This window comes from Colius striatus, chromosome 16 (genome assembly GCF_028858725.1).
Source record: "Colius striatus isolate bColStr4 chromosome 16, bColStr4.1.hap1, whole genome shotgun sequence".
Classification (NCBI taxonomy): Eukaryota; Metazoa; Chordata; class Aves; order Coliiformes; family Coliidae; genus Colius; species Colius striatus.
Genome location: NC_084774.1, coordinates 7,840,284 through 7,863,496, shown reverse-complemented (window position 1 = coordinate 7,863,496; position 23,213 = coordinate 7,840,284). Strand labels below are relative to the sequence as shown.

Sequence of the window (23,213 nt, the reverse complement as noted above, 5' to 3'; positions counted from 1 at the left end):
AGGGCCAGGTCCCAGGTTCATCCTCTTCTCAATTTAGTTCCTTAAGAGTTTTCAGGGAAAAGAAGTCACAGACTTTTCTGAACTTGTTTCACAGCAGATTTGAGCTTCCACTCAAGGTGCAGCCTGCTAAGAGTTGCCCTCTCCCAGCAGCACTGCTGCTTTGGGCCAGGCGGGCCTGAGGCTGCAGCGCATGCTCCCCCAGCCAGAGCTGAGTCTCCACGCTGAAGCTGCCACCCCCTTGGCCCCCCAAGACCCCTCCCCAGCGCCCCCCACCCTGCACCGTGTGACCTGCAGCCTCCAGGCACAGGCAGCCCTGGCTGTCCCAGGGTCCAGCCCCTGCCTGCCCATCCCTCCTGACCACTGCGAGCGGCTGCAGCCCTCAGCTCCTGCCCCCCTCAGAGCAGGAAACTCCCTCTGCATGGGGTGACTTCAGTCCCCACTCCCTCTGCAGAGCTCCTCCACTACTCTGGGTCCAGGTAAGCTATTTGGGGCTGCTTGGATAAAAGCAGTGGGGTTTTCAATGCTTTAAGATATTACTCGGCCACACTCCCAGACCAAAACCAAGCCCCAAGTGCACATCTGTGCCTGTTCATACCTTGCTCCTACATTTCTATCACTCCCCAAGTGCCTCCCTTTTCTCCAGCAGCAGCTGCAGCCACAGCCAGACCTTATGCCACAGTAGCTCTGCTGCCTGAGTGGCTGCATCAGTCTGTCTCAGACTGCTGTGGAAGCTTCCCAAGGGCAGGGTGAGTTCACCATTTGCAGGAGGTGACCGTCAGCATGAGCTGAGACCCAATTTCAGCACAGGAACTCTGGACTGATGGATAAGGCAGAGACACAGGGCACCGTCTGGTCCTGCCATTGCCTCAGCCACATGGGAGATGTTGGGAGAGCAGGGAAGTGTCTGCAAGTGAAAAGTTCCTTTAGCTTTGGGAAGGGCATCCCCATGGGAACGAGGAATTGCCAAAGTCTAGCTGCTCTGCCCCTTGGGGCTGATCCTACACTACCACACACAAACTCATGTGCTGTTTCCAACCTCCCAAGACAATTTGAGGCACTTGTGCAGCAATGGGGGAGGCACATGCAGCAACCTGCCCACTCATCTCATGTGCTAGTACCACACATATTGGGCCTAGAATGCTTGCCAGCTGCTCTGCCTCTGCAAAAAGATGCCACGTGCTCCCTGCAGTCACCCTGTAATTACAGCCTGGCTGTTGCCCTGCCACGGCCTGGGCCTGCAGCAGTGAGCCTGGTCCCCTCCTGCCCCAGCCCTTGGAGTGTGGAGGTGATAGGCGCAGCAGAGTGCAGTGAGACCACAGACTAGGGCACCTCACCTGAGAGGTTTGCTTCATTACCTTCCAGCATCACCATCCATCCCATTTTCCCTCAGCACCATTTCATCCCCCAACAGTAAATCTGCTGCTGCAGCCCCCCAGGAGTGGGAAGGTGAACCCTTCCCATCACTGCTGCTGAGGAAAGGCATTTCCCTTCCCCATCCTCCAGCAAGAGCAGGGGCACAGCTCTAGACAGAGCCAGGGCTGCCTCGACACCCCTGCCAGGCACCGTTTGGCTGTGGCAGGAAGGTGCTGTTTCCACAGCGTGTTCCCCTGCGTTGGCTGGAGAGGGCCAGTTTTAGCAGACAGCACTGCATGTTAGTTTACAAACCCAGCCCTGCACGTTCGGCCTCTGTGAGTGTTCAGTTCCCCCACGGAGCACCCTTCTGCCGTTCCACCTTGGTGAGACAGTGTCCTCCTCTGGTAGACATGCAAGTTCCTCCCTGGCACATGCGCAGACACGTTTCGGTTTTTGTTCCAGACAGGAAGGTCTTGACCCCTTGTTTGTGTTGCGGACAGGCTGCCGCGGGGAGCAGCTGTGGGGCTGTGCTGGCGGGACGGCAGCGTGGCCACGGCAGGCAGGGGGCAAACCCGTGGCTGCACCCAGCTGCAACGGCTCTGGCTGTGGCTGCAGGGCCTCGAGCTGCCCCATCCTCAGCAGCTGGGCAGGTGCAGGCCCTGCAGCAGCAGCTGCAGCAGGAGCCGCAGAACAGCCTCTGCAGGAGGCGCAGGCAGCGTCCAGCGTGGGCTGGTGCCGGCCTGTGGCTACATGAGAAGGACGAGGTACTGCACGAGGGGACAAGTTGCACTAGAAGAGTCAAGACCCTCCTCTGTGTAGCAGGACTAAAAACTAGCAGGAAGACCACGAGGTCTATTTGCTGGTTACACCACTTTCTGTGCTACATGTGCAATATATTTGTTATGAATGTTACCACAAAGTCAGTTCCTTCAATAATCTTTTGATCACTGTAGCTTGATGTTCTACGTCCATTCAAGTGACTTTTATTCGAGTGCAATATTTCAATAGACACGTAGTGACCTAGTATGCTTTGTGTTTTAGACTCTGTGTGCAGAGCAATGCAATTCAGTTTAAGACCTTGTAAATAAGAGGTTACAAACCAAAAAAAAGAGATAAAAAAACAAGAAAAAAAACCCAAGAGCACCCCTGAGGCTTTGCATCTGATTCCTGTGAGTGTGTGTGTGCTGTGCTTTAGGCTCCTCGGCACTGACCCCGTGTTCTCCGTGCAGGTATTAATGGAGGAGTGGCTCCTCAGCTGTTGAATGCTCCCTGTTAATGCTTTACTGCTCTAACTGTATCCATTTTTCTAGACTCCTGTCTGCACAAAATGCAATAAATGATTTTATTACACCCTTCACTACTTGCACGGGGAGTCTCCACTTGCTTCCAGGGTCTCCACAGCTATTTTGTACTTGGTTGCCACCATGGCCAGAGAGGGAGCAGCAGATGGCAGCAGCAGCCCAGCATCAGGAGGGGAACAGCCTCTCCCACAGGCCACAGTTGCCATGTTAAGTTCACACAAGCTTCTGGTGGCCCAAGCAAAGATGCTTCACCTGCTGCTGGGCTGCAGGGGCAGAGAGGGGATCCAACAAAAAGAGATTGGAGGAGGAAAGATGGCACAGACACACTTCCACTCAGTGTCAGGTTGTGTAGGAACAGTAGCACCAGGTCCAGGAGGCTGGACAGGGACGTACAGCCCCAGCTTCCTGCAGTTAACAGCAGCTGCAGCACCAGGTGCTGCTGGCCCAGCACATCCCCCTCTCTGCAGGTCCCCCTGCCCAACACACCCACACCCACTGTGCCAGGGACACAGCTGTGAGGCACCTTGAAGCCAAAGGGCCATGAACTCAGACCACGACATCTTCACAGCAGGTCAAGGTGAGGGTTGTATTCTCCCTGCTCAGCACCTGGCGCTGGGCAGCTTCTGACACAGCTCATCTGGGAGAGCCATGGTAATTGCACTGGAATGATGTGTTCCAGCAGCTCTCAGGGCAGTTGCACTGGAATGACGTGTTCCAGCAGCACTCAAGATGTTGAGGGTCAAAAATGCAACAAAACGTTTTTCCTGCCTTTTTATTAGAAAGTAATGTCCTCTTGTTAACAGCACAGAGAGAAAAAATGCTACAACACAAACCACCTGGGGCAAAGACAATTCCCTGCTCCAGGAACAGCACTGCCTCAGCTTGCCTTGGCTCTGCAGGAAGCCGACAGGCTCCAAGAAGGCTGTGATTGGGAGGACCATAGAGCTGAGATGTTTTGTGTTCTGGTATCAAAGTACATTACTGGTTAAAAACATGGTGAAGAATCACTGCCCAGCCTCCCACTCAGCTGCCTGCTGCAGCTACCAAAGTGTTGAAAAAATGTATAAAATGAGGGTATTGCATTTTGGCCTTGCCCCTGCACCTTGGGTGAACAAACACCCACCCAGAGTGAGACGAGTTTCACTGACAGACCTTCACTGGCTGTAACCTGACTGCAGGCACTGCCAAAGGAGGGCCAGCAGCACCTCAGCCTGGCTGCATCTGTGCTCTTGGGCTGCAGCAACCAACTACCCCAAATCTCAATTGTAAGAAAATGAAATTTATGTGCCAAATTTAACTGGCTGATCTTAATGCTGACTACTTGGTGTAGGAAAACTGACAAACCACTTTGAATCTCTGTCTTGCCTGGAAGCTCTCGTGTTTCAGATCTGCCACAGCACCCAGCCCAAAGCTCCCATGGCAGCGGGAGCTGCTCTGCCCAGAACAACAGCATGGCTGCGGGCACTGCCAGGCTCGTGCTTCGTGTCTCCAGATGCTAGCACTGTACTCCCCAAGTGCCTTATATGCCATTAGAAAAAGAAATTAAAAAGGAATTCAAAGAAAAGTAGTGCCTGTTCCCACCAGGTGGGTCTCTGAGGAGGCCCAGTCAGCGCACTGCTCTGCTCAGTCCCCTGCTTCCTCAAAGCCACGACCCAATACTACACCAGGGCCAGTCAGTGGCACTGGCTGCACCACAGTGTGAAGATGCACCAGCTACTGGGAGTGAGGAAACGCAGAACTGTCATTGCAGCAGCTTCTGGGACTGGACAAAACAGACCATTATCCCAGCAGCCCGCAGCACGTCGTGCGGCTGAGGAAACGGCCCCAGCGCCGTGACCGGGCTGAGCAGAGCAGGGGCAGCGCCACCGGGCACCTCTCGCCGCAGCGAGGGGACATGCAGGCCCAGGGCTCTGCCCCAGGTCCAGGAGACTCTTTAAACAGCTCTAAGTGCGGAATGGCGGAGGGAGGGGAAAAGGGCCGGCAGCTCCACGCTAATAGTGCCGCTGGTAGGAACCCAGAGGCTGCTGGGCTGAGGACCCCGCTCGCCCCTGGGCCACCGTTTGGCTCACCAGGTGGGAGAGTGCAGGACCACTCTGGATAAGGGTGTCCAAGGCTTTCTGTACACTAGGGTTGTCAAAGTTGATACCAGAAGATACTGGCCTTTGAGCAGGGACATTGCCAGGCGCAGGGAGGCGGTTCTGGTGCTGACCATACAGGGACTGAGCCTGTGGAGGAGCTCCAGGTCTTGGACCCACATTTCTGGACGGGCCTTGGAGAGCAGGAAGCTGCGTGCTTGGAGTCTGCAATCTCTGCTGAGCCTGGTTCAGATTTCCAGCGCTCATCTGTGCTGGTCGGGCCTGCCCACTGGCCATGTTGGCAAAGTTCTGGCCAGGAGTGCTGCCCGAGGTGCCTGCTGGGGCTGCAGAGCTGCTGTTTGCCACCACAGCCGCTGCTGCCCCGCTGTTGAAGAGACTGAGGATTTTTGCTTGAAGCTCCTGTTGAGGATTAGAAGAGGACACTGGGACAGAAGGAGCAGAGACCAGAGGCTGGGAACCCTGATGAGCCTGAGAGCTTGGAAGGCTGGACTGACTACCCAGGGATGATCCTGAAGGTGCCCCCAAAGGCTGTCTGGACATGGATGCTGGGAAAGGAAGGAAAGAGGGTTAAAGCTCCGCAAATGCCCTTGAAGGGGCACCCAAGAAAAACAGTGAAACGGCTGCCAGAGACACAAGCACCAATGAACACCCACCCTCTGGAGAGCTGCATGGCTCTGGGGAACCCACAGCGCTCAGCAGAACCAAACCAGTTACAGCAGTGCTGTGATTTCCCTGAGAGGGTGCTGTGTAACAGCTCTTTGCCAGGGATGATCTGGGTTGCCTCAGGACTGCTAAGGACACGTCTGTCTCACAGAAATGGCGCTGTGTGAGGTCTCCTCTGCAGTCACAGGACTGTTGTCCTGTCCCAGCCCTGAGGGCCCACAAACCACACGACTAATGGCCGTGGCTGACACTTACCCTGCAGAGAGTCGGTGCTTCCCCTCAGTAACCGTTCCTTCCGCTCCCTCAAGTAGTTGATGACTTTATCGGTCTCCTCGGCAGTGAGATAGCGATTGTCTGCCAGCAGGTTCAGCAGCGTCTGAATGCCCGGGGGGTGCCCTCCCCTGACCCCCTCCTCCATGGGGGGTGGGCGCTCCCGCTCCTGCAGAACGGCCTCATCTGCCATCTTGGCCGCCTGCCGGGCGATCTCCTCACGCTCCTTCTCCCGAGACTCAGTCTTGTAGCGCTCGTAATTCCGCGCCACCAGCATCATGGCATCGTCCTGGGGCATGTTCCGGTGCTCTGCACAAGGGCAAGAATCATTCTAAGCAAAGCAAAGCAAGGCTGGCAGGAGGTGCCTGGTCTCACACACATCAGCACGTCTCATTCAGCAGGCAGGCACCGCTTTGGGACTGGAGGGCAGGCGTGGGGAGCTCCCCAGGCACGCAGCAACCGTGCAGTTTCCTGAGCACACAGAAGGCTCAGGGATGCCACTCAGCAAGACCATCCTTCTCTTCCACAGGCGAAGGCTCTGAGAAGATGATCTGTCAGCCCAAGAAATGTCTGTCTTGCCTCTCACCCAGTTAAAAGGGAAAGCAGCTCCCTCTACCTCTCACATAAATTCACTGCACTCCGAGACAGTTTGAGCTACAATGCTGCTGAACTGTTGGCCAGATCCTAAACTCACCCTCTGAAAGCTGCTAAAGCTTCCCAGAGGAGGGCAGCAACGGGAATACTCTTTGCCTTTGCCCTCCCAAAAGTGCCCAAAGCTCTGGGCACTTTTTGCACCCACAGAACATCAAATTCTGCCACCCCTTTCCTCACAGCAGGAGACTGGGGTTCACTGTAAGATAACACTTGGCACAGGTTGAGGAAGAGTTCCCTCAAACTAATGTGAAGGGAAAGGTGGCTGCACGTGGATCTCGTGAGCATGTTTAATGTCCAGGAAGAGCTGTGGGTGAGTTATTGACTGGGGTTCTTATCAGATCTGACACACCATGAGATCCAGTAAACAGGAAGAGAAGCTTTGCTGGAAGGATGGATGTTAAACTAAAGGAGTTAAGAGTTAAAACCACGGGCAGTGGAAAGCCCGGTGAAAGGGTGTGTGAGCTGTGTTTCTGCAGGAGATGAGGGAACTCTCCTATCACATCTGCATCTGACATCAGGAAACCTGGCTTCTGCAGTCTGTGAGCACCCAAAAACCAGGGATTGTGCATTCAGATGTTCATTCTCCCGATGGACCTCACAAAACTTTACTTGAGAACACAATGAGAGAAATAACCTTTAAAAGCTCAGCTGCAGTCAAACAAGTCACCTGTCTAAACAGGGTATGTGAAGAGGACCACGATCAAAGCAAAAGGCTGCTTTCCAAGACCATGTTCTGACAAGACCTTTTTTTAATACCAACACCCACCCTCATGCTCACAACCACTGAGTCACACCCTGAGATGGAACGTGATGTGACAAGTGTAAATGGCACTAAAGAGAAGGAGCACAGCTATCGAAACACTGCACAGTTGTTTTTAAAACTCTTCCCAGTTTCACCATTAGATCTTTGCCTTGACAAAAGCAGCATTTTTGTTCAGTTTTCCTTAAATCACATCTGGTTTTACAACCTGTCCTCTAATCTGTCACATTCCAGATATGCTCTCTCTGAGAGCAACAAGTGATAAACTGGGACTCAGAAATCCACCAAGGCAATGCAGTCATTTTTAGAGCTGTGGTTCAGGCCTTGCCCTAACGTGCAAAGGTTGGTGATGTTACGTGCTAACAATGTAGCTGAAACTCCCTCTTGGCAGAAATTAGACAGTCCTTTTGACAAAGGACAAATCATTACAGAAGCTTGTAAATAGTGATATTCACATTTATGACACGGTGTCAAGTCATTAATAATTACTTATGTCACAGTGAGGATGAGCTTTTGTCCTGGGAAAGTTCTAAAGCAGCACTTTAAGCAGTTCAGAGCGATCATACAGCTACACAGCTTGAGACCTCAGTACCTTGTGGGGTGCCAAACATGATGTTAACAGTGCAAGAGTGGTGAACTTGATGCTGCTGGGTGATGACAATGGCAAAAGGAGACCCTCCTCTGCTCACATCGTCCAGGGCTTGCGTCAGTGACATCTCTGTGTTGAGGAAGATCAGGTCCACTACCATGCCCAGATCCCGCACCTTCCGCCCCACTGACTCCGCATACTCCCTACCACAAAGCAAAGCCAGCAGAGTTTAACAAGTCAGTCACATATAGAAACAGAAACCCTGGCACATTCACCCTCCCTGTCACTTTAGGTTCGCTTTTCTGAGTGCTTGCCAAACCCTGTAACGTTTAACATGCAGCATTAAAGCAATCTCATTACAATGACACAAAAGCCCTTATTTTGACCTGAATCAGTCGTTTCAGTCCCCCTGAATTATAGACCGAGCCTTGGCTTAGCTGAGTGCTTGCGAAGGAATTTACACCATGGTAAGTTTGTTTACATAGAAATGTGTTCAAACTGAAGTCACTAAGTGAGGCAATGCATGCCTGCAGAGATCTAAGGGTGCACCCTTGGCACGGGGGCTGACCTGCAGCAGCCAATCTCTTGTGCTATGCTCAGTATCTTCACTATTTGGATGCTCCTCATTCCTTAGTGCCTCCCTCTTTCCTTCTTCTCTAACACTGAATTAACACAGCACCTGTACCTGCTGCCCTGCAGACTTCCCACTCCATGCACAATCCGCAGCTCATGCAGCTGAGCCTGAAGTTTTTGAGTCTTTTTTGAAGCTCACTATACTCAGAAGCCAAACTGCAACACTGACTGCATCTGCATTCTGAAGAGTTTGGTCTGTGAGCAGCCACACCTTCTGAAAGAGGTTCAGTTTGTTGTCTTTGGATGCTAACATTGTAATGGTGACTGAAATTGTCTTTTTAAGGATCAATAAGTCACACCGACCACGCGTCTGGGTCACACAGGAAGTGTCATTCAGCAGGTCTACAGTAGGTGACATCAATGCTTCAATAACCAAGAGTTACAAACATGCTCCAGCTTCTAAAGTTTGTAGCTGTTACAGGTCAAAAGGACCCTTAGGATATTAAGCTGATCCTCCTGCACACAAAAGTTCTCCCCCTCAACTGCAGTAACTTGTGGTCAATTGGAATATTTTCCAGAGACTTTTAGTCATCGAGGGATACAGAATCTAAAGTTTCCTTTCAAGATCTGTTCCAATAGGTAACCAGCTCCATTAAAAGCAAACCACAGAGGAATATTTCTAGTTTCACTGCTTCCTTTGTTCTGTTTTCCCACTCTTCTACCACCAGATCAGGCAAGTGCCAGCACTCTCCTTCTGCCTCACAGATAAAGTTGACTAAAAGCAAGTCTTACCTTTTTTTCCCCTCAAGGCTAAGGAGACAGAGCTTTAAGCTTGCCCTTGACAAGTATTTTCCTCAGACTGCAAGCCAGATCTATGACTTATTTACGTATTTGCTATACTTCAACATATTTATTTGCAAAGATACAGACACCAGACTGGTGCCACCACTGCACCAGGTATAAGTGTACCCCGTTCCCAACACAGTGACTGCCTCGTTACCTCCGCAAGCATTCAGACTGCCACATGAGATCCCTCACACATGCTTCTGATATAATTTGTGACTGGTTTTACATTTCTTGCATGTTGGATTAAGGGCAATGACTGGTATCTGGCCTAGTAACCCATCTGACAGGAGCTCCAAAAGAAATAACCTCAGCAGCTCCTCCCCACAACTGCTCCGTATGCTGCCCTACCTGCTGGCTGGCACATATCAATTCCATATGGTTCAACCCATGAATAACAAGTACAGCCCACCTGTTGCAACAGTATGCTGATATGAAGAGGAGGTAGAAAATTATCAGAAGGTTTAGTAATAGGTGACGAGATGCAAATAAAAGTACAAGACACAACATTTCCCCATCTTATGAACACATATTCCCAGAACAGCAACAGAAGCTGTAGCTTTCTGAGGGCTCTAAAGCCACATGCCTCAAGAGCAACCTGTAAGACAAACAGCCTCGAGGCAGGACTAAGTTTAATTCCATTTTCTCCTACCATGCAATGATAAAATCTAGGTTAACCTGCTTTAGCAGGGAGGCTGGACTAGATGACCCCTAGAGATCCCTTCCAATCCCTCCCAGTCCGTGATTCTGTGAAAACTGGTCATAACTATTTTCTTACTTGGTCTGTTTATTCACCACTATGACAGAACAATCCACAGGTCTCTCTGCATCAAAGCGTCTCTTGATCTCCTCGTAGTACTGCCGGTACAGCTCCTCCCGGCGCCGCTCCTCGCGCTTCAGCCGCTCTGGAAGCAAACCACAGGGACAGGACAGTGTCCTTTGGACGTGCTCAGGGCACCACAGCATGCAGCACCTCGGCACTGCAGGCCTCCCAAAGAGAGGATGTGAGTCTGCCCATCGAAGCATTGCGGGGACTCACCTTCTGAACCCCCTGGGGCTCTGTCAAAGTGTTCCTTGTACCGGTCATAGTAGGAGTCGTCCTTGCGCCGATAGTAGTCCTCCAGGCGAAGGTACCGGTCGTAGGCTTCGTCTCGTCTGCAACAGGTACAGAAGCAGAAAAGGTTTCCATGTGCCAGCACCACCTCAGGCAGTAACTTTGGCCAGCGCATCACACACAGACCTTCTTCAAGTTTCACTTCTTGAATAGGTGCGTGGCAGGCACCTCACTGGCCTCAGCCACAGCAGCCTCCCTGCCCTGCACGCTCAGTGCCACCCAAACCAGCGCAGCCCCCGCGGCAGGAGCACCACCAAGCACGTTGGCAAACACGATCCCAGAGAGGTACCTGTACAAAGGGTCCCGAGGGTCTCTCATATCCCGTGGATCCCTCACATCTCGCGGATCCCTCATGTCCCGCGGGTCCCTGTACCGATCGTAGAGCGGCTCCCGCGGGTCACGAAGATCTCTGATGTCACGAGGGTCCCGCAAGTCCCTGGGATCCCGCATATCCCGTGGGTCTCGCATGTCCCGCGGGTCCCTGTGGTCTCTGGCATCACGCATGTCTCTGGCTCGAATGTCCCGAGCGTCTCTGGACTCTCGCCCGTTTCTGCCATCCCTGGGGTCTCTCCGGGGGCTCCCGCGGAGAGGGGAGCGGTCACGCCTGGCGTCCCGGCCATCTCCGTAGGCATACGGCTCTCTGAGGAAAACACGAGGACGCCCCATTAGACTGATAACAACCCCAGGACCATTACCCCTACATCTCTTACCTGAGGTGCCAAAGCGACCCTTCGCTCAGCAGTTGAATCCTCCCTCCTAGCCCACAACAGTAAGAATTGCCCCAAAAACCACACTTGTTGAAGCAGTCTGGAGAAGCTTCTTAACATTTGTCATAACCCAATGAGACTCAGAAAGCCCCTCGATGCAGCACTCCTAAAAGTGTAGAGCACCTGCTGAGGAAGTGAACAGGCACCTCCAAAACCACCATTTCAAGGCCTCCAGCCTCCAATGTCAGACACAGAGCATATATCAGAGTTTTGCAAATTCTGTGAGAGAATTCAAGGTGCTGTAGCCTAAGAGCCACAAGTGTGCAACAGCCAGGAACACTCAAGGGATCTGCTACATTCAGTAGTCAATGACAGCAGAACACCAAAAATACTTTGCTAATGGCACATGATGAAAAAGGAGCTTGCTGTGACCAAAGATACCATAGGTTCCGTGGCGTGGCTGGGTTTGTGCTGCTGGCAGAAAGCAGTGACAGCTATCACCACGTCTTGGATGTGAAGGGAGAGTTTCTGTAAAGCCAGTCTCACGTTGACGATGCCTCATGTAAAGATGGTACTGAACCCAACCACCACCACAGTCTCAGCAGCATCAGGTTCCTCTGTCATATCCAAACGATCCACCTTATTCAGACTTTGTACTACACTGTCTTCAGAGAAGAGGAAGAATAATGTTCCAGTCTTCACCTTTTCCCAAAACTGTAGGGCTTTTTCCAGGTCTTTTTTGCTTTCCAGGAAAAAAATTGATAACTTTACTGCAGCCTAAGCCAAACATTAAAAAAGTCTTGCAGAGAAACTACTGAGCCTCACATTTTGGAATGTTCTTCCTCCGAGACACTGACAACCATCAGAAAAATGAAAAAAAGCCCAGCTTTTTGAATGCTTTTATTCCCCAAATTTGACAGATGTTGAGAGTCCTCTGCCAGCCTCAGCTAGTCCATGAAAAATGAGCAGGACATAAGTCTGCCTCCACTGCAGTGCATTTGTGTAGTAGTCACCCGGAGGGAGCAGCGGGAGAAGCGGGTCAGATGTGCCCTGGTTCAGTGTCAGGGAGATCAGACAGTAACAAGACAGACGTGCAGAGCCTGCACAGGGTCTCTGGAGCTCAGACACCCCAGTGTGCTGAGGGAGACAGAGCAGCGTTGTCACTATTTTTGCATCAGATACAAAACAAATCTTGGGACAAACTACAGAGTTGCCACTAAAAGCACATATAGCCTCCTCTGTATTTGAACACAACTCCCTCAGTCTCTTGGACACATTGCTCCACGTTCCATTTGTAATCTGTATTGGAACCACCTCTCACAAGATACATGTCACTGTCCCCTTCCCCCCAGCCTACAATGAATGATGGCAGAAGCTCAGAGGAAACTCCAGATTTTTCCAGTGGATACTGAGTGACTGTTCTTTTCTGTAGCTGTAAGACCATATAGCAAAACAGCCAGATGCAGTGTAATTGTTTGGCACATAACATTTATTCCAGCTGGAGTGGGGGTGACCAGAACAGGCCACATTTGTTATCTGCAGAGACCAGAATGAACAACACACAACTGCAAGAGAAGCAGAGACGTGGCGCGAGTCCCCTCTGTCACTGTGGCGTCGCTGCCTGGCCACTTGCAGAGGCAGTGGCACGAAGGCACAGCAGCCACCTGCTTCCACACCTCTGTCTGGCTCCTGCAGCACCGGCCCTGCTGCCCATGGCTGCTGGGGACACGGTGCTGCTGCCTGTGGGGTTGTATCAGCAGCTGCCCTGCACACGCCTGCAGCATGGCCCAGAGTCCATCCTTTGCAGCTGTGCTCATGCCCTCACAGCCAGCCATGCCCATGGTGCTGCTGGGGACCTGGTGCTCGCACCACGGGACGGCTGTGGTGGTGTCTGCGGTGCCTCTGGGATCCAGTGCCTCTCACAGTGGCACAACAAAGCCTTCGGCAGCTGGGGCCACAGTCCAATCCACAGCACAACTGCTCACACATGTCTAGTGCTGCTTGGGGTCAGTGAATCAGGCATCTGCTCTTGCCTGCGTACAGGATGACACAGGTCCCGATGCCCATGGCATCAGTGCCTGCTGCTTGTCCCTCTGCAGCGTGGTCTGAGGACCAACACCTGTGGCACATCTGCCTCTCAGACCCACAGAGCTGCTTGCTGCCTTCAGCATTACGCACCTGCAGAGGCCAAAGATGGGTGTGCTGCTCACATCCTTGCAGGGGTCCTTGCATTTCCTGGGGTCCTCATGCCAGCACTGAGTACATCTGCAACAGGAACCCCCACCTGTGTGCCCAATGCATTTCCTGGGCCGATGCCCACGTGCTGGTCTCTGCAAGTGCATTTGGCCCTGTGCAGGTAAGTGCAGCACGTACAAAAGACTTGAACTGCAGCTACTCATTCTGTGTTTTTGGTGGTAGATGTCTTGCTAATTTCACTTTCTCTTCCATTTTGGAAATTTAGCAGGTTAAATTAGTAGAGCACACCAGACACATGAGCTTGATTACTCCAACTCCAACAAGCAACTTTAAGTGTAGGCACAGAATATGCAGGCCTTATACCAAACTATAAACACAGCACATCTTCATGTACTCCCTAGTAACACCATGGAAAGGAAACTCAAGTTGTCTTTCTGTGACAGGACAGCCTGTGATTCTCCACTTGCCCAGAGCTTCATACACAAGATGTGTGGGGAATGCACGCACTGTGCCAGCTAAGGAGGGGGAATCCAGGAGCAGTTGTCAGGGACACACCACTGACTGCACAGAAGGGGTCCGGCTCCAAGTACAGACAGCACAAGGCCAGATGTAGGTGGGAGAGCGCAATAGAGACGTTTGCTTCCTCTTGTGCTTTAATGATGTGCTCCTTTCCAGTCTCATTTCAGCACTGGAAGCTTTTGACATCAGAAGAGGCAAGATCCCAACGTCCTCTGCAGCACAGTACTGAGAATGCTACAGCTTCTTGGCATTCTCCAGATACACTTCAGCTTCTCTGACACTTCGCGTAGGAGCAAACATCAAGTATATTCTTGCTCACAAGTCTCTTACAACCTGTGCTGCAAAACATAACGCTTAGCTGTAGTAACAGCAGCAGACACAAGGTTTTCCTCGTGCCTCCTGAGGTGTCAGCGCCAGAAGGGCTCTGAGAAGTGGAGCAGCCACGTCCCAGCTGTCTCGCTTGAGCATCTCCGTTTGGCTAGGGAGGTGGCGGTGGGGAAGAGACACAGACATTTAGCACAGGCCACTGGGCTGCTGCCCCAGAAGCCCAGCCTTCCTAGCACAACTCACTGCTTCCAGGTACTTTACCTGCGTGCCGGACTGGACCTTGATGAAGCCTTACTCATATTTCTTCTTTCCACTGCTTTCTTAATATCTGTAAAGAATAATCAACCCATCTGTTCAATGCTATGGAACAAAAAAAAGATCATCAGCACAATTCAAATGAAAGCAACTTAAGCTCAACAACATCCAGATGGTGCCAGAAAATCCATTCAGCAGAGAGACATTGTCACTTTGACAATTTTTTATTAAGTTTAGATAGTACAATATAATTAAAATTTATTTGACTTCAAAGCAGGGCAGACAGCTGGGGGAGGTTTTAGCTTTTTATGTTTAGGCCTACATCCAGACTCTTCATTCCACAAGAGAATCTCTTTCTTCTGCAGTCTATGAGCAAGCAGAACGCAACTCATGGACTCTAGGAGAAAAAGCAGAGCCTGAAAACCTCCGAGAAAGGAAGCTGATGGCCAGCACAGTCTTAAGTTCACAGCCAGTCCTGTTCAAGGGAGCATGTCGCTACCCTTGTTGAAAGTAGTCCAAGGGTTCTCAAGTGACACATGCAACTGCCTTCCAAGGGACTGCTGCAGCATTAAGTGGTACAGCCTCCATCATGGAGGAGACAGGATTCAAGGAGCCTGAGGCATGAGTTCCTTACGAAGGCAACGTGGTGCATTCAAAACACCACTGTTAACATGATGCAAACTGATGCAACAGATCATGAATTTGAAAACTGGTTGGCTTCCGAGTTACTCCATGAAACACACCATGGAGTGAAAAACAAAGAAGTAAGAGATGAAGAAACAAGAGTCTTGTCCTCAACCACAAAAAGTGAAGTTGCCCAGAATGGGCAGGGACTCATATCATTCTACTGTGAAGAAGTAAAACCTTCTGTAAGAGCTGACTGAGGATGAAATAACATACTGGAGCAGGGTAAGAACAAATAGAAAGGACTGAAGATGTTTCACCCTGACAGTCTTTTAAGGAAAGGAACAAAACAAACCTAGGTCCTATCTGCTCTCTGAGAATCTTTAGGTAATCAACATTTATTAGTTATTTGCATTAACTGCTTTCAAAGCTCTTGCAAGAGAATAAACCTGCCACAATGTCTAGGCAGACTAAGCCTTCACATCTTCTGTAACTTCCCAAACTAACCTTCCTTACTTCCAAGATTAAAATGAGAATGAAGGGATGAGTTCCAATTGTGCTTTGTTGTCATTCAAGAAGTAGCGTGTTCTCTTTGTGTGGGGGAGGAGAAGTGCAATCTGAACACTAACTACAAATGCAGCACAGCAACATTCATAGGACCACAAAGCAGCCTCCCCACGACCAAATACAGCTGCAATGGTCACAAACTAAATTTGATGGGCATTTATTCCCCACAGTTTTATTCATTAAAGATATGGAGACACCGCTATGCATTTGTATCAGGACAATGCCACACTGAAGTTAAACCCTCCCAAAGCCTTTTACCTTTAACGTGTTCTTAGCAATTATATTTAACACTCAGACTGGGTAACTGAAGCAACTGTTTTCTTTTCCCCTTCGAGACAAGTGTTATCTTTAAGCAAGACACTATCTGCTTTCTTTGGTTTAAGATTGCTTTTATTTTCTGTTTTAAGATGCCATTGCAGACATCTGTTATGATTTTTTACACTCAATGCCATACATTTCTTCCAAATTAAAAAATGTATTTAAAGCTGAACAAAAGCATTTTACTAGAAGAAAAAAACACCTTTGACAGGGATCTTTCTCTTGTGCAAAATGAACAATTTAATAACATTTTATTTAATGCCAACAGCATTTACAGGTGAAGTATTTGAACACTGATAAAATTAAAAAAAAAAAAAGAAAGGTCTTCTGTCCTGTAGGGTTTTGAGATGACAGGGCCACTGTAATCACACAGTGCAACCTTCTGAACCTTCTGACACAGGTGACAAGAGCTTCTTTAACCATGTTCCTATCTCAAGTGCAGCAGTGGCTTTGAACTAGAGTTTATCTTTTAGCAAAACATCCAATTCCAATTTAAAAGTCTTCATAGCATAGAAACCACCAAAGCTCCAGTAAGTTATTCCAGAAGCAAATTACTTTGCTGTAAAAGAACATTATTTATTTCCATTTAAGGATTTGTCATAGCTATACCTACTAGATTGGAACTCGCTTATTGCCAGGTCAGTGACACACAGATCACATTGACCCTTTACCTTGAGGCTTTTGTAGGGCTTGTTCTTCGACTCTTTAAGCTTTCTTCAGGTTTTTCCGAGGCTTCTACAATTTAGCATTATCCTTTTCAGGCATACCAGAACTGTACACAGTATTCCAGCAGCAAAATTCCTCAAGTACCAGAACCTCCCTATCTACAAATATGTGGTTTGTAAGGCTAAGGATGGCAAAAGCACTATGGCTGGGTGCAGGTCTTCCCTTCTGGCTTTACCAAAAGCTCAGCTCTGCCTGCATCCAGCTTAGGAAGGAGTCCAGGTCATTGCATCATCAGTGACTCAAGCTTCATTATTTCATACTCTTTGTAAAATAAGATTGTGTGTTTTCTTTCCAAGTCCCTTAGAAAAGCACTGTACGTCCAGGAATCAGTTTTTCCAGAACACCATGCAAAGCACTGAGCAAACCCATCTATGTTACCCTGAGATTCACTTCTTATCCATTTAACCCTACATGGCTTCAGCTGTTTCTAGTTTGAATTGAGCACCTTGCAGAAGCCTTTGACATCAACACTGCTACTGTAAGCTGCAGAGTTTGAGTATGGTATGAGTAACTTAGACAGGATTTATCTTGATGATCATTAATTTATTTCCTTCTCATTGAGTGGTAGGTGGAAGAACTTCTTTCTCAGCAGGGCTGCAGCCAGGCTCGTTGCACTTAATGATGCCTGTTGGCACATCTGTAGCGCTCTGCGAGGCCCCTGGAAACCCCCCAGTTTTCCAAGGCTTGTTAGAAAACCAGCATCAATGGCCCAGACAAGTCTTCCTTTCACTGAGTGTCAGAGATGCTGGATTTAATTTTTAGAGGTCTTAGTTTTGGTAGCTCCTGTTTTACCTATTTTGCTACTGAGATGGAAATTATATTACAAATACCTTCTGCCTCTTAAAAAAAATAGACAGCAAAAACATTCACTGAAAACTAGGTGGCCTTTGTCAGCCAGAAGTTTAATTTCCACTTACACCTTGGCTTCTAAAGCAGCTGCAGTTGTTCTTCTTTAAGCTTCTAGACTTGGACAATGCTGGCCATCACTTCTTGTACCCTTCCTTGTCTATTTGCCCCCATTTCCATTTTTAAGCTTGTACTTGTTACTGTACATACACCACCCCACAAGTTACTATCTATTGCTCTTTTTGTTACTAAATCAAACTAGTTTTCCACAAATTAGCCTAGGCTTACATTGAAGGTAATGTTTTTGCGTTTGCATTTAATAGGTTGCTCTTGGATTTCTCACCATTTGTTTCTTAAGTTGGCTCCCAGGACAGAATTAGTTTCATCTTTATGAAAATGGCCTTTTTAAAGCACCTAGTATTCACAGCACTACTTACAGATTGATTTCACATGTCCAAAAGAATATTCCATGTTAAGCTTACTTATCCAACAAGCTGCTAAACAGTGTGACCAATTCCCCTGAACCTGTCAAGATGAAGCCAAATATTGGTCTAGAAGTGTTTTTAGAACTACATACATGAATTTTCAGCCACTGCTTCCCAGGGTTCACGTGTTGAATGATTTCTTAATCAAGCTTTTCAAACACTAACACGTAAAAGTAAGGTCAGAGTAAGACCTAAGCAGCAAGAGTAACCACACTGCAGATGAACCACACAGCACTTACAGCAAATAACTCAGAAGACAAATAGACACCAGTAGAAGTGATTTTAGACTAACGCCAAACACGTTTTCCACAGTGACCTTCCCAGAGAGCTTTAAAGCAAAAGCACTCTTTCCACCAGAATACATGCTGGGGGCAATAGGAGAGCACGCAGCCGCTTCCTTACCTAATCTATACCCTTTATAAAGACGACCCTTCTCACCGTCCAGAGCGGCCTGGACATCTTCTAGACGGTCATACTGCACGAACCCATAGCCACGGTACATGCTGAGGGCTGGAAAAGTCAACAGCAGGGCAAGACTAGTTACAACTAAGGGACAGCAGTAACCCACACCCAAGTCATCCATCCTGTCGCCCCCACCAGGTGAACAAGCAGAGGAGCTTTCTACCCAGAAACTATGAAAATTCCCTGGGAAACATCAAATCTCAAAGGAGGATTGTAACATGACACTGGGACCCCCAAAGCTAAAACACAACTGATATATATACACATTATGTTTCAGCTGTACCAAAGGAATCACTTTTGCATAGAAAGTTATCATTAAAAGGTCACTTTTTAGGAACAACATTAGTTACTCCTCTCATCACTATCAATTAGCATTTGACAAGCACGAAAGTCATATTTCTCACTAAATCCCCAGCCACCAAAAGGCATAAGATAGTATACTAACCCCTGATTCTGCCATATTTTGAAAATATCTCTTCCATTTCTTCACGAGTCATGTGGTCTGTGGGCAAATTGCCGACAAAAAGTCTTCTCTCTAAATCCTGAGGGTTGGTGCTGTTAGTGAAGTCGCTCTGTTTGATGCTATTGCTCTTGCGTCCTCGAGCCATTTTGCTTTCGTTCCCAATCCAATTCTTCGCAAAAAAGAAAAACGGCCAAGCATATAATTTCAATCCATGACATTAACATCAAACTGGAACACGATTAAACTTCACAGCTTTGCACGCTAGAAGCCAACTGGGTCTGCTTGACGCAAACGTCACTCCAGAGAAATCTTAACAGAGGGGTGCAGAGGCCTGGCAGAAGCGCACACCGCAGCGTTCTGGTTGAGCGTTTCAGTAATACCCAAAGGTGCCAAGCCTAGTTACTCTAAAAAATAGGTTTTAATGGTTTAACTCCAAACTAAGATAGAAATAGAACTTATTTTCCACTAAAGCATCTTAACTTTAAGCTTCTCAGTACATCCATTGCTGTATCTATTTCTCCAGCCTGCTTGTAAGAAGTGCTGAAATTTATGAAATGTTTTAATGAGCGGAAACACTCATCACATTGCACAGTAAGGATCCAAATATTTCAAGATAGCCTTTGAATGAGGTATCAGGAAATACTGTTGAAATACTCTTAGGTGACCACACTAGGACCACCTCACTTATGAAACCTTAGTTTTCCAACCCCGGAAAACACAGCTTCTCACTTTTATCCCTACTAAACAGCATGCCCTTGTCCCCATCAAGATGCTGGCTCCCACAGAAGACGGGTCCACAGCTGAGAATGTCATCACCCCCATATAAACACTGTACTGCTGCCTCACCTCCACAGCACAAAGTACAGTTCCTTAACCCAACTACTGCAGGCAAAGCTGGAGCAGCCAGCAACATCCATAGCACAAACCTACCCAAAAAACCACAGCAAAACCCCCCAACACACAAGCAAGGAAAAGCCAACAGAAAAAACCCTACCAAGGTAACAAAAAAAATCCCCACCATACCCCACCCAGGGTTTGTACTTTCTGGTTTAAAAGTCACCACTACAAGGAGCTTAAAAAAGGGAAAGAAAGGAAGAAAGAAAGAAAACCACTGAAGCTTCTGAGGTGAACTTTAAGGTTTGGGAACTATTTAACAAAGTTGTCATTCTTCCTAAATATTCATTTACAGGAACAGAGGATGGGATTTTCTGCTTACAACATGAGAAAGTTGGAGGTACTGAATCACCAGAAACTTCCACTGTTAATCATGAGAAGTCTACAACCAACACACTTCCTAACAGTAACCACTATTCACTGCAACTTAAAAGTGATCTCTAAACAAACACGTCAATATAAGTTTTATACAAACACTTTTACAACACTTCACTGGCATGAAAATAGTCCATCTACTTCAGATTTGAGAAAGAAAATATTGTTTTCTCAATATCAGTTAACTTTACATTCCTTTTGCTTTTCTCCTTTTAGGACACTTGGCAGGGATGGGAGGCAAAAGATGCCTTCTGGGCTAAAAATCTTTTTAAGATTAACTAAACTGCCAGAACAGGGAAGAGGAGGAAGAAAACCTAACAACCAACCAACTAAAAAAAAAAAGTAATTTCTTCTACCATATTTGCTTCGATCCTCCTGTAACTTTGTCTACACACAGATCTATCCTCCTTATCAGAACCTACTCTCATCCCACATCTCTGTACAGAAGCACTGCACTATTGCAGTTCGAGTTCTCAGCAGCTGAGGGGAAAAAAGTTTTCAAAATTATCTCAAAATGATTAAGTGGCTATAAAACATAGAAAGACCTACCTAGTCAAAGCTCCCATGGGGAGCAGGGACATATCTAAGTTGGAACCAGCTGTCATGCTCAGGCTGCGTGAGTGTGTGTGAGATGTCATGTATGCTCATGGCAAGAGGGCACCAGCAAAACCTGGCACTGCTGCTGGGGGGACATTTCTCTTTCAGTATAAAAAGCAGTAAGTAATTCCCTTTTCTTTTTCTTAAGGGCGGGGTAGCAGGGGGTGGCTGGAGAAGACAGTGCAAGAGCTTTCCCTATGATGAAAAACAAGGAGCTATCTTTTGACTTGTAGGTCACTTTCAAAACAAACAAGTCCCAAACACTAAGGCTGGTGGAATCACTGGAGAACTTTCATATAAGAATATTTACTGCCTCTTACCAGTCTCCTCTCCACAGGTTATATAGTTAAGGGCCACTTAGTAATTTTAAGACCAGAGTAAGTGAATGTTATCCCAGCTTCAGGCACATGACACCAGGTGAACAATTAATATCTGCATGGAGCCTTATTCTACAACTGTACCTGGAAGAAGCCAACTGTGAACCTGGGCAGCTAAACTGCGACAGTCCCCCCCCCGACACAGACTAACTGCCACGCCTGCACAGGTTTGTGCAACGAACAGCCCATATTAGCTCAAGTGCCAATAAAACCTCTGGAACTTAATGCAAGCCACATTACCCTAAAAGTCTTATGCTTAAAAACAAAGTTATTTATTAATAGTGCTACAGTTTCAGACAGCAAAACACAGGTCAAGTGGGACGTTCAACTAGCTTGACCTGAGAGGAACATGACACAGAAGCCTGCAAGCTCCCGGGCACGGAAAAAGCAGTAAAGCCAGCCCCGCAGAACGCTTCCCCTGCGGCGCCCAAGAGCCGAGCCCCGCCGGGCACTCCCCGCTCCCCAAAGCCGGGCCTAGCGCCGGGAAAGCCGTTCTCGGGCAGCAGCAACAGCTGCCCGCCCCGCTCGGACAGATGCGGCGCTGCCCACACGGAAAACATCGGCATGCAGAAGGCTTCCACCCCCCTGCGAGGGACGCCGAGCCAGGCTGCTGAAGCCGCAACTGCCCGAGGCCCTTCCCGCCGGGGCCCCCACAGCTCTCGGCAGCAGCACGAGCTGCGCCGCAGGCCGCGGGGCTTCCAGGGCCGCGCTCCCCTCCACAGCGGGACCGCCAGCCTCACCTTCACCGGGGGCCGGGCGCCGCTGGGCCCCGCCGCGCCGCAGGAAGCGGAGCTGCGCCGGCGGCCCCGCGCTCCCGCCGCCGCTTCCCGTCCGCTGAGGCGGAGGCGCAGGCCGCGGGGCACGCCCGGCCCGGCCCGGCGGCCGCGGAGCGCGCGCGGCCGCACCAGAGCCCTGCCCCGCAACGCCGCCCGCCCGGCCCCGCACGCCGGCCGGCCCCGCAACGCCGCCCGCTCGGCCCCGCAACGCCGGCCGGCCCCGCACACTCACCGCCGTGCCGGGCCCGCGCCGCCGCCGCCAGGACAAAGGCGCCAACCGCTGCTGCCGCACGACGCCGTCGCAAAGCGGAGAGAAAGCACGGCCGCCATGGCGACGTCTCGCGCTTTACGGCGCGCCGCGAGATGCGTGTCTCCCGGCATGCTCCGCGAGACGCCTCCGCAAAGCACGCTGGGACTGGTAGTCTCGCGGGGACGGATGGGCGCGGGCCGCTGGGTGGCGCCACCCGGCCGCGCGCGGGGGTGGGCGGGGCCCTGGGGCGCGGCCGGGCCGGACCCGCCATGGCCCCTGCTCTGGCCCCAGCCCCGGCCCGTGTCCCGTCGCAGCCCGTGCCCCTGCCCTGGTTCTGGCCCCGGCCGTGTCTCCCCGGCGCAGCACAAAGGTCGGGCTCCGCGGCAGCGCCAGCGGCCCACGCTGTGCCGGCACAGCGACCCGGGCCGGAGCAGCTCCTGCCGGGCACGGAGCCCCGCGGCCCCCGCGCCGCACGGAGCCGGGAGCGGGTAGCGCTGGCGGCCCAGGGTCACAAACGCATCGGTGGGGACTTCCCAAGCCAGGCCCGCGGGAGCTGGGGCCAGAAATCCCCTCCCCACCGCTGCCTCCTGCTCTCTGCCCTCGAGGCCCCCCTGGGACCCTTCTCGCTCTCGAGTGAGTCGGTTCTGGGAAGTGAGGCTGGGCCGGGGAATCCAGCGCAGGCGGCCGCCCACCCTGCTGCCGCCCCCGGGGAAACACGCTGCCCCCGCGCCGGCCCGCAGCCTCGGGACCGGGGCCGAGGCGCTGAGTGTTGGCTGGGCCGGCGGCGTCACCACGGCCATGGTAGGACAGAGCGCAGCGGGCTGTGACCGAGGCAGTGAGGATGCTGAGAAGCCACTGGTCCCTGTCTGAGCACATGGGCTGATGGCGAGGATAGAGCCAGCAAAGCCTCCAGAGCAGGCTGGGGAGCCTGGAACTTCCCTGGGGACTGTGGGGGGACTCCGAGGGAACTGAGCTGGATGTGGGCAGCCAGGCAGAGGCACAGACAGGCGCCCAGCGCTTTTGCCCCTTCCTCTTTCCAGGCTGATGTATCTGTGGAGACTCCATAGAGAGGCCAGGGTCTGGGGGCAGCAACAAGGGACTCTCCAGGTGCACAGCTCTGAGTTGTGGAAGTGAAACCTCCAACTTCTGCCTCAGGAATGAGGTGGCTGGGCCAGAACTCTCCTCAGCATGGCCTACAGCTGGCTCCTGCCACCCCAGCAAGGTGCAGACAGG

The 23,213-nt window shown here is 50.4% G+C and overlaps 1 protein-coding gene across 6 annotated transcripts; it reads right to left on the bottom strand.

Annotated features, from left to right (window-relative positions):
• Window positions 1-3,412: 3,412 nt before the first annotated feature.
• Window positions 3,413-22,047, bottom strand: NCOA5 (nuclear receptor coactivator 5). 6 transcript variants are annotated; one of them, XM_062008893.1, is made up of 10 exons: window positions 21,963-22,047; window positions 18,694-18,880; window positions 18,189-18,296; window positions 14,227-14,293; window positions 10,506-10,856; window positions 10,142-10,257; window positions 9,881-10,007; window positions 7,690-7,889; window positions 5,669-5,992; window positions 3,413-5,295 (listed from the first exon to the last, which is right to left on the bottom strand). In XM_062008893.1, the coding sequence occupies exons 2-10, from the start codon at window positions 18,854-18,856 to the stop codon at window positions 4,646-4,648; spliced, it is 2,106 nt and encodes a 701-aa protein (XP_061864877.1). In that variant the 5' UTR covers window positions 18,857-18,880; window positions 21,963-22,047; the 3' UTR covers window positions 3,413-4,645. The 6 variants fall into 6 exon arrangements, with proteins under 6 accessions (XP_061864877.1, XP_061864878.1, XP_061864881.1 ...); XM_062008894.1 differs by lacking the exon at window positions 21,963-22,047 and adding an exon at window positions 21,695-21,776; XM_062008897.1 differs by lacking the exons at window positions 18,189-18,296; window positions 18,694-18,880 and having other exon boundaries at window positions 21,963-21,983.
• Window positions 22,048-23,213: the final 1,166 nt, after the last annotated feature.

Coding starts and splice junctions, on each gene's coding strand:
- NCOA5 (XM_062008893.1), bottom strand. CDS start 18,856: ATGGCTCGAGGACGCAAGAGCAATAGCATCAAACAGAGCGACTTCACT. Junction 14,294..18,188: donor TTATAAAGGGTATAGATTAG/GTAAGGAAGCGG, acceptor TATTCTTTACAG/ATATTAAGAAAGCAGTGGAA. Junction 5,296..5,668: donor AAGCACCGACTCTCTGCAGG/GTAAGTGTCAGC, acceptor TTCCTTTCCCAG/CATCCATGTCCAGACAGCCT.